The following is an 11,040-nucleotide window of genomic DNA, read 5'->3' on the forward strand; positions in this document are numbered from 1 at the left end:
AGATGGCAGACAGGCAGATGAGGGGAAAGTCAGCGATATGACAGTTGAAAGATAGTTTGATTAATTAGATGCAGTGTTTTCCACTGATAAACAGCAACTCGCCTTGTTTATGCAAAACTCGTAACCCGAACCAAAGGGGAATTTTGAATCCCTCAAAACTTCCATAAGCCAACTTCCAACTGAACTAAAAATGTAACTGCCTCTGGGCCCTTGCCCATGTATAAAAATAGCTTCAATAAGCTCAATAATCGTAAAGATAAGTGTCAATTGCAGGCGATAAGACAGGAAGAGAGATGTTAGCAGATAGCTAATCATGATAGGTAAACATGGAAGGAATATGACACAGAAAGACAGAAGGTTCAGTACAGCTGTTATTGACAGACAGATGGATGGGTGTGTCACTGTGTTTGCTGGTTGTTGCTTTCACCTTTCCAGTGCTTTCACCTGTACAAATGAACCTGGCCAAAGGTAAACAGTCCAGATAAACCACTGTAAATGCAGCCTGAGGTTATGGGCCAGGAAAAAAAAGGAAGAAATGTAGAGCTCTGCAAAGTGAGGATTAACGGATTCAATGAGTTTCTACCCTCAGACCTGCTTTTATAGAAGAAAAATTACAATCCGCCTTATGACTTCAGCTTTTGGCCAGTAAATACTTTTGTTCAGGAGTGAATAATAAATGTTTCATCTCACGAAGAATCACATTAAAAAGAAAAAAGTTATTTAAGTAGCTATAAAAAAACTGGTTATGGGACTTCTGTGATTTCTTAACGGTACAGCGTGTAAAATCTAACCACTAGATGTCAGTACATGGCAGATTACAGTTAACTGAATGCTTTTTTCTTACTCCTCCCAATTTAAGTGCATAATCCTGTCTATGGTGGCCACTGTAGGACAAACAACTCGGCCAACAGTACAATTGTAGCGAGTGTTTGCTGTCAGTTAGCTGTTTATGCCACATCTATTTCTCCGAAGGAGGCTGTAAAACTTTCCGAAAAGACTCCGATATGCCTCGATTGTCATGGTTCCCTGTGTCTCCCCAGCGATCTCGGTGTTGCTGTTGTTGTTGCTTTCTCTCTCTGGCCTTTCTCTCTCGCTCGCCTCTGCTGGGGTTCCCACCTCTGGCCCATGCCCTTGCAAGTAATCACGCACCTGCAGCTCATTGTCCTGAACTTCAGCCACTATTTAGGCGACAGCTCAGCGTTTCTCATCACTGGATCGTTGTACGACACTCACCAATGTAGCCCCGACTCTTTCCTGTGTATCGTCGTTTCTCGTGTTTCCCTGGCTTCTAATTGTCTTCTCCTGTACATAGATCTTCTTGGACCCATCCCCGTTTCCACCCCTGGAATTGCAATCTTGATTGTTTTGGTGAGTGGTGTGTGTGGCCAAAGAAGTGTGTGGCTTTCCCCCTCCTTCCCTGGATTCCCTGGAGCCCTATTCCCCACGCACTTTGTATATAGCACTCGGTGATCGTGTAAATAAACTGTTTATTCTCAACATCAACAGAGTCCTGCGCCTGAGTTCACTCGTTTGTTGTGACATCAATGAATCAGTGAAGCTCACGTGTCCGTTTCAGCGATACCAAGGTGAGTTATGGAGAATATTCTAGAATATTCTGTCAGTAAGCGCTGCTGTTAGCTGCTGTTAGCTGCTGTTAGCCAATGTAAGAAACTTGAAACTGTCTTGTTGATCTAACATCAATGGACTCGGCCACTTAGTGAATAAACTCTTACACGATCTGATACTTTAATCAAACTGTTTATCATCTGACAAAGTAATTGCGACAGTATTGAGAATAACCAAACATATTCATTCACGATTTCAACTTCAGTTAAGGAGATGACGCTTGAGTTGAGGAGGAATAATGAGAAGGACGATGAAAATATACACATAAAAATATTAAATGGTCACATATAGTTTGAAAGAAGTATTTGTGGTCTTTAAATTAAAAGTAACTTTTAAGACATACTACATGTGTTACTGGTCTCAAGCCACAGACAAAAAAACACAACTGGGCATAACAGCAATATCCACCTCAGTCACTGTATACATGAAGTCAGCATAACATGCAAACCAGTGCCTGCCCCCATGTATTTTTAATGGTTTCATTCTAAGTTTATGACAATGCATGAATTTGATGGATGATGTAATTAAACACTAATCAGTGTATATTTATGAGTACAACATTCCTTTTTTTCTTTACATAACCTGAAAAAATTACTTATTGTACCTTTTAAGCTGAGTGAGTCTAGCAAAATCAATTTCCTGCTCAGTTGATGTGTGATATAAGTGCTATAATATAAAATTAAAATGGAAATAGAATGAGGTAAAAGTGATTTATTTGTTTTTGTATGTCAGAAATATTTATAACTGAGAAAAATATCCAGTTAACATTAAAAGAAACAATAATGTAAAGTATACGTATTCCATGTTCAGCCTGTGCGGCTGCTTCGGAGAATCCAATGGTCCATCTAGTGGTTGTTGTGCAGAAGTGCAGCACGGGCTCAGTGCAGCTCCTGAAAGTAGAATTGAGTTCACAGAAAACCCATTCACATTAAACTCAAGACTCTAATAATTATCCAGACACAAAGCCATCTCAGTCCTTTAAGTAGGACTCAAACTCCTTTAGCATTGTCCCAGGAAGTCCCACACAGTTTGCCATCTGATCTGTTATTGCTTTGTGGTCGATGGTCTCAGTTGCAGAACTAAGATCCTGTGATACTAAAATCTGCCATTCACTATGTTTAGGTTAAACGTGGTTAAACTGCTAATTGTAAGACATCAAAGCAGTTGTTTAATTCCAAAAAGCTGCTCAGTTGATTAAAAACAGCAACTTGTCCCTTGGCTTTAAATAAAATGTAACAGGGGCCAAAAGAAAACAAAATTATTATAATTATTCTGTCAACTGTTCAGTGGCAAGGTGTGTTTCTAATTCCTGTATTACACAATGCATCCTGATTATACATTGATCAGTCATAACATTATGATCACCTGCCTAAAACTGTGTTGTGTTGCTAACAAAGACCTTGTGCTGGCACCAAGATGTTAGCAACAGATTCTTTAAGTCTTGTAACTTGTGAGGCGGGGCCTCCATGCATCTGACTTGTTTGCCCGGTACACAGATGCTCGATTGGATTGAGACCTGGAGGATTTGGAGGCCAAGTCAACACCTCAAACTCGTTGTTGTGCTCCTCAAACCGTTCCTGAAGCATTTTTGCTTACTACCAGTTTTGCCTTACTTGTCTGTGGCTATGCAGCCCCATTCACAGCAAACCGATACACTGTATTGTGACATCTTCCTATCAGAACCAGCATTAACTTTTTGTGCAGTTTGAGCCACAGTAGCTTGTCTGCTGGATTGGACCACCAGCCTTCACTCACCATGTGTATCAGTGTCTTGGCCCATGATCATTGGTTCACCACTGTTACCTCCTTGGATCACTTTTGATAGATACTGACCACTGCAGACCAGGAACACCCCACAAGAACTGGAGATTTGGAGATGCCCAAAGCTGACCCAGTCATCCAGCCATCACAGTTTGGACCTTGTCAGACTCACTCATATCCTCATGCTTTTTACTGTTTCTAGCACAGCATCTTTGAGGACAAAATAGTCACTTGCTCTCTAATATATCCCACTCAGGTCCCATGATGAAGATGACAGTATTCTTCACATCACCTGTCAGTGGTCATAATATTATGGCTGATCACTGTGCATGTTGGTTGTGTTATTGTTTCCCATCTTTTAAGCTCCTGTTTTCTCTGGTTTTAATCATGTAACACATGTAATGCAGAAATAATGGGTCCAGCTCTACAGCAGCATTTATGTTTATTATTATACTAAAGTTGTGTTTTTGTTCCTTTTGTGTTGATCTGTATATGTAACAGCATGCAGAGGTCACAGGTCACCGAGAGCAGAGCACGGTGCCGGCTGCTGATATCTTCACTGTGGGGCACCTCCGTCTTCCACGAGGTGAAAAGATAAAGCGGAGGTGGTGAAGGGCACTGTTTAACAAATCCCTGAGCCCCAAGGCACTAGAGAAGTCCGGCAAGACCACACAGGCTTTTCTCTTAAATATCTGCACGGTCATAATACAGAGCATACATGTTAAAACAATAGAAACAGTATTTAAAACTTTCAGTGCTGTGTACATATGTATTTCTCTGAATCAGTGCCTTTAAATGCTGGAGAGTAAGCACCTTTACATCAATGGTGGTCGGAGGGAGGAGGCTGAGCAGCAGGTCTCTTTCATACCAAGATCGTGGGAGGTTATCAATTTCAATAGACACAGTCTGACGAGAGAAAAACAAAAGATTTCATAAAATTATCAAAACATCCATCATCAGCCATAAAAAAAACAAACCTTTAGATTTTTTTTATTTTTTGTGGGAGTCCAAATGTTTCATTACCTGTCTGTAAGCTGGAAACAGTGGTTCCCACAGAATGGGACGTCTGTGCAGTGGGCGGTAACTACAGCTGCCTGGTGGTGGTCGATGGGGACGTTCGGATCTTTTATCCTTGGGGCCCTCTCTGACCTCCCTGATGCCTACTTGAGCTACGAAGAAGACTTTGGTGCTGCTCTTCATTTCCCTCAAAGCCACGGCAGCTTCATCGGCACTGCGGTAATGCACCATCCCGTATCTGTGATTGTTTTTCACAATCGTCTGAAGTACGAGAGGAAAATCGTGAAGCAAATGAAAGTGAATTTTGCATTTCTAAAGCACGTTTGTAAGACAGTTACCTGAACAGAGATGACACATCCAAAAGGTGAGAACATGCTGAGCAGATCCTTGGCAGTAACAGCTTGGTCAGAATTCGGATAGACTTTCATTTTCTGTCAGAGTAAAGCACAGAGTCAGACAGCAAAGCACAGAGCTGATGTCCTGTTATGATGCTCAGAAAGCAGAAGGGAAACGTACGTTGGTCCACTCAACATTTCTCCAGTCTGAAGGAACCGTCTGTTTGGAAACCTCACTGGGTGCATAGCAGTTTTCATGTCTGATGGCGTCCATTGCAATTATGCATCAAAAACTTAACTGTAATGTCAGAATACAGCTTTTGAGTGCAGATTTGGTCACATGTCAACTGAAGAAAAACAAAAACAAATTTGTAAAATAAGCAGAGTTGTAACCAAGTGTAGGCCTGTGACAGAAATCCTAAAAGTAAGACACCGTTACAGCTTTGAAAATAAATTTGATTCAAACCAGTTTGTTTCCTAGCAACATGATGCAAATCTGCACCTTACAGCAGAACTAACTTAATTTTGGCATTCAGACCCCATTCATATTTTAAATAATATTTCATGTTGTGAAATAGAAAACATGGACTCACACGTCCAGGGCGAGTGATGAGTTTTGTTCAACTATTTAACAGCAATTCTGGACTCAAGTGACGCGTGAATGTAAAAATGCCTTACTGTTACTTAAAGTCATGACATGAAAAGAAAAGTGGTTTTCACATATTTGACTGTAGACATACAAAGTACAGCTGGGAATGCCTTTTGTTTGTTGTTGTTGTTGTTGTTGTTGTTGTTGTTGTTGTTTGCAGAAAGGTGGCTGAATACTGTGTTTCCACAAATTAAAATGTCCTCGTGGTGATGACCAGAGGGAAATGATGACAGACAAAGTCAATATCAGCAGATTAGTGCCACATTCATTCTGCAGTAGAAACAGGAGTTCTTTAAAAGATTGTGATTATTTCTGTATTTTCACAGATTAAAAGAAAACACTGAGCATTGATTCATTGTTGCCTTCAGGATCCCATCTGAACCCTTTCTTAGAGAGCATTACAATGGCTTCATTGTAGCTGCCTAACTTCCTTCAAAACTCCTTCATCACTTTAGTTTGCTGGCTTACGTCACATAAACCCTTTTCTCTAAACACCCCAAATTACTAAATACTTAAAATAACTTACAGCTGTACAGTGTAGGAATGTTTTTTTAAAAGTACTTACAGTATAATGTGTTTCTCCTCCCCCCTAAAACCCTCTTGTTCCACTGTACCTATCAAAACAGCGTGATTTGCCGGGAGTGTCTCCTCACAAAGGTGAATTCTACTTCTTTTTTAAACTTTTTCATTTGCAGCTATGCATCAAGGCTGCCGTCTGCGACATCCTGCAATTGTGAAACTGAAAAAAATTGTTGGCTTTGCAAGCATTGTTGGAGCTTCTGTGAAGGGCTGATAGAGACACACTCAGGAGAGTCACACTCGTGTATAAAAAGATCAGCCTTTATACCATGTTACTGTGTCCATTTTTTAAACGAGATTAATGAGCCTCGTCTTGGAACACCTCTTTGCTTCTGCTGTTCCACTGCACCCGACTACATTTACTTCCTTTACTCACCTCTTTTCAATGTATATTCAGTTGGTCCAGCTGTCCTTTGTCGCTGATCTTAGATCTTTTTCACCCATTAATTAGATTTCACAATAAAAAAAAAATCTACTAACATATGGTCCTGTGTAAAATTGTTGATGCATAGTGACCTTCTTATCACTTCCACAGATGGTCTCATGTGTTGTTTTGCATTTAGAAGCTGTTCTTGAGCACATGAACTGCTGAAGGTTTGAAACTCAAGTCATTATTTTATTCAACAGTGCCACCTGCTGTTGAATTCATGAACTACCAGATGAGTTTAACTTTTCCCTAGGGGTCAGGGGTCAGATCATCCTCCCCTACATCCACAAATCTTCTCTGTGATCTTCTTTTCCTCCTGCCTGGAAGCTCCATCTTCAATATCCTTTGTCAAATATATCCACTATCCATCTTCTCAACATGTCCAAATCTCAGTCTTGCCTCTCTATCTTTATCTCCAAAACACTAACTCTGGATTCATCAGGTCATCAAAGTGCTGCTTCTATCATCTCAACATACTCTCTTCAATAGTTGAATTGTCTGTGTCCATGTTTTTAAATCCCTCCAGGCCCTGTTTGCACAAGGAAGCAGTGACAGAGCTGAGGCAGAAAATAAGTGCCAATCAAACCGAACTCGAAAGTAAAAAGACTGACATTAAGAAAAAAACATGTAATCTTAGTATTGTGCTAGTAAAACGTACCAGCACTTAAAGGAAAATACTAAAAAACTGAACTTATTTAACAATTCTTAAACACACAGCTGTGTTTCGGCAGCTTTACTTTGAAAATCACAGTGGCTACTTTGGCTCTGCTCCTGCTGTACAACATCCAAATGCATTTACTGTGTGCAGATCAAAGTGTAAGAACTACACTTTCTATCAGCTACCATCCAAATGGAGTTGAATATTCAGTGTGTGTGCCGTATGACGTAGGCTGGCTGCCTGGGCAGACAGTTAATTTTTTTTTCTTTTTGACTGGCTAAACTTGACTAAACAGACAGTTGTGGCTAGAATCTGATTTGTTACATCTTATACCTCTATGGCAGGTATAAGTCCGACTCAGATCATTATAAGGCCCATTGCTTTCAACCTCTTTGCAACTGCCAAAGCCAGATGTTCATTGGATTGTCAGACTGAGAAGCGTGATTTGTCACTCCAGAGAACACGTGTGCACTCTACAGTCCAGTGGCGGTGTGCTTTACACCACTACATCCAGCATTGCACTTGGAGATGTAAGGCTTAGATGCCATGAAAACCCATTTCATGAAGCTCTCTGTGCACTGTTCTTGAGCTAATCTGAAGGTCACATGATGTTTGAAGGTCTGTAGTAATTGAATCTGCAGAAAGTTGGTGACCTCTGTGCAGCACGTGCCTCGGCATCCACTGACCCCGCTCTGTGATTTTAAGCGGCCTAACACTTCATGGCTGAGCTGCTGATCATCTAACATTCATAAATTCCATCTCCTCAGGGTACTGAATTTGGGCTAAAAATCCCAAACAAACAATCTTCAGTGTAAGCTTTCAACAGGTAACATCTGTCGCTAGTAACACTATATGACACTTGGATTTTAGCACTGAGCTTTTGCACAACATTTGCCTGTAACTGATGTGTTATGTGCCTATGCAGGGAGTGCAGAATTATTAGGAAAGTTGTATTTTTGAGGAATAATTTTGTTATTGAACAACAACCATGTTCTCAATGAACCCAGTTTAGAATTCTATTCTAAACTCATTAATATCAAAGCTGAATGTTTTTGGAAGTAGTTTTTAGTTTGTTTTTAGTTTTAGCTATTTTAGGGGGATATCTGTGTGTGCAGGTGACTATTACTGTGCATAATTATTAGGCAACTTAACAAAAAACAAATATATACCCATTTCAATTATTTATTTTTACCAGTGAAACCAATATAACATCTCCACATTCACAAATATACATTTCTGACATTCAAAAACAAAACAAAAACAAATCAGCGACCAATATAGCCACCTTTCTGTGCAAGGACACTCAAAAGCCTGCCATCCATGGATTCTGTCAGTGTTTTGATCTGTTCACCATCAACATTGCGTGCAGCAGCAACCACAGCCTCCCAGACACTGTTCAGAGAGGTGTACTGTTTTCCCTCCTTGTAAATCTCACATTTGATGATGGACCACAGGTTCTCAATGGGGTTCAGATCAGGTGAACAAGGTGGCCATGTCATTAGTTTTTCTTCTTTTATACCCTTTCTTGCCAGCCACGCTGTGGAGTACTTGGACGCGTGTGATGGAGCATTGTCCTGCATGAAAATCATGTTTTTCTTGAAGGATGCAGACTTCTTCCTGTACCACTGCTTGAAGAAGGTGTCTTCCAGAAACTGGCAGTAGGACTGGGAGTTGAGCTTGACTCCATCCTCAACCCGAAAAGGCCCCACAAGCTCATCTTTGATGATACCAGCCCAAACCAGTACTCCACCTCCACCTTGCTGGCGTCTGAGTCGGACTGGAGCTCTCTGCCCTTTACCAATCCAGCCACGGGCCCATCCATCTGGCCCATCAAGACTCACTCTCATTTCATCAGTCCATAAAACCTTAGAAAAACCAGTCTTGAGATATTTCTTGGCCCAGTCTTGACGTTTCAGCTTGTGTGTCTTGTTCAGTGGTGGTCGTCTTTCAGCCTTTCTTACCTTTCTTACCACAAACAATGAAGGCAGTTATTTTCCCAGTGTTTTAGTCATTAAATGTTAAGTTTTTTTAACACTTTATTTTCAATAATACAGCAAGTGTCATTCAGGTCAGCAGGTGTGTTCAAGTTTTCACGAAATGCTTCAACTTTTCATTCACATCTGGAAAGCCAAATAAGATAAAGGTCAAGCTGTCTGGAATACCCTATTACCTGTCCTCAGACTGAGTTTAAACACGACTTATAAGTGGTGATGAAATATTGTCTTTTAACAGTGAAGTTTAAAACATATGAAACGTGCTCTAACATCTACAGGGAGTGCAGAATTATTAGGCAAATGAGTATTTTGTCCACATCATCCTCTTCATGCATGTTGTCTTACTCCAAGCTGTATAGGCTCGAAAGCCTACTACCAATTAAGCATATTAGGTGATGTGCATCGCTGTAATGAGAAGGGGTGTGGTCTAATGACATCAACACCCTATATCAGGTGTGCATAATTATTAGGCAACTTCCTTTCCTTTGGCAAAATGGGTCAAAAGAAGGACTTGACAGGCTCAGAAAAGTCAAAAATAGTGAGATATCTTGCAGAGGGATGCAGCAGTCTCAAAATTGCAAAGCTTCTGAAGCGTGATCACCGAACAATCAAGCGTTTCATTCAAAATAGTCAACAGGGTCGCAAGAAGCGTGTGGAAAAACCAAGGCACAAAATAACTGCCCATGAACTGAGAAAAGTCAAACGTGCAGCTGCCAAGATGCCACTTGCCACCAGTTTGGCCATATTTCAGAGCTGCAACATCACTGGAGTGCCCAAAAGCACAAGGTGTGCAATACTCTGAGACATGGCCAAGGTAAGAAAGGCTGAAAGACGACCACCACTGAACAAGACACACAAGCTGAAACGTCAAGACTGGGCCAAGAAATATCTCAAGACTGGTTTTTCTAAGGTTTTATGGACTGATGAAATGAGAGTGAGTCTTGATGGGCCAGATGGATGGGCCCGTGGCTGGATTGGTAAAGGGCAGAGAGCTCCAGTCCGACTCAGACGCCAGCAAGGTGGAGGTGGAGTACTGGTTTGGGCTGGTATCATCAAAGATGAGCTTGTGGGGCCTTTTCGGGTTGAGGATGGAGTCGAGCTCAACTCCCAGTCCTACTGCCAGTTTCTGGAAGACACCTTCTTCAAGCAGTGGTACAGGAAGAAGTCTGCATCCTTCAAGAAAAACAGGATTTTCATGCAGGACAATGCTCCATCACACGCGTCCAAGTACTCCACAGCGTGGCTGGCAAGAAAGGGTATAAAAGAAGAAAAACTAATGACATGGTCACCTTGTTCACCTGATCTGAACCCCATTGAGAACCTGTGGTCCATCATCAAATGTGAGATTTACAAGGAGGGAAAACAGTACACCTCTCTGAACAGTGTCTGGGAGGCTGTGGTTGCTGCTGCACGCAATGTTGATGGTGAACAGATCAAAACACTGACAGAATCCATGGATGGCAGGCTTTTGAGTGTCCTTGCAAAGAAAGGTGGCTATATTGGTCGCTGATTTGTTTTTGTTTTGTTTTTGAATGTCAGAAATGTATATTTGTGAATGTGGAGATGTTATATTAGTTTCACTGGTAAAAATAAATAATTGAAATGGGTATATATTTGTTTTTTGTTAAGTTGCCTAATAATTATGCACAGTAATAGTCACCTGCACACACAGATATCCCCCTAAAATAGCTAAAACTAAAAACAAACTAAAAACTACTTCCAAAAACATTCAGCTTTGATATTAATGAGTTTTTTGGGTTCATTGAGAACATGGTTGTTGTTCAATAATATTCCTCAAAAATACAACTTGCCTAATAATTCTGCACTCCCTGTAAAGAAATGAGAGGTTCTTAATCCTCTGTTATGTGCTTTAGAGATGTTAAATCTTTGTTTTTTGCATTTAAAACTAAAAACTTAAGCATAGACTTAGAAACAAAATATCTATGTGTATTGCCTACAGCAAAGGTCTCCACATGAGCACTGATTTAAGCTTC

General features: G+C 40.7%; 1 protein-coding gene and 1 long non-coding RNA gene across 2 annotated transcripts; one reads left to right on the forward strand and one right to left on the reverse strand.

Moving 5' to 3' along the window:
* The first annotated feature begins 1,158 nt into the window (after positions 1-1,158).
* LOC120741706 lies at positions 1,159-4,001 on the forward strand. Its single transcript, XR_005697666.1, has 3 exons — positions 1,159-1,368; positions 1,507-1,586; positions 3,889-4,001. It is a non-coding gene; the product is annotated as an uncharacterized LOC120741706 (long non-coding RNA).
* Positions 3,822-5,191, reverse strand: LOC120741695. The gene is made up of 5 exons (XM_040044715.1): positions 4,921-5,191; positions 4,743-4,835; positions 4,411-4,665; positions 4,201-4,293; positions 3,822-4,079 (listed from the first exon to the last, which is right to left on the reverse strand). Exons 1-5 carry the CDS (start codon positions 5,011-5,013, stop codon positions 3,906-3,908), a joined length of 708 nt encoding a protein of 235 aa, XP_039900649.1. The 5' UTR covers positions 5,014-5,191; the 3' UTR covers positions 3,822-3,905.
* Between the last annotated feature and the right edge of the window lie 5,849 nt (positions 5,192-11,040).

This window comes from Simochromis diagramma, unplaced genomic scaffold (assembly GCF_900408965.1).
Source record: "Simochromis diagramma unplaced genomic scaffold, fSimDia1.1 OVJJ01000486.1, whole genome shotgun sequence".
Classification (NCBI taxonomy): Eukaryota; Metazoa; Chordata; class Actinopteri; order Cichliformes; family Cichlidae; genus Simochromis; species Simochromis diagramma.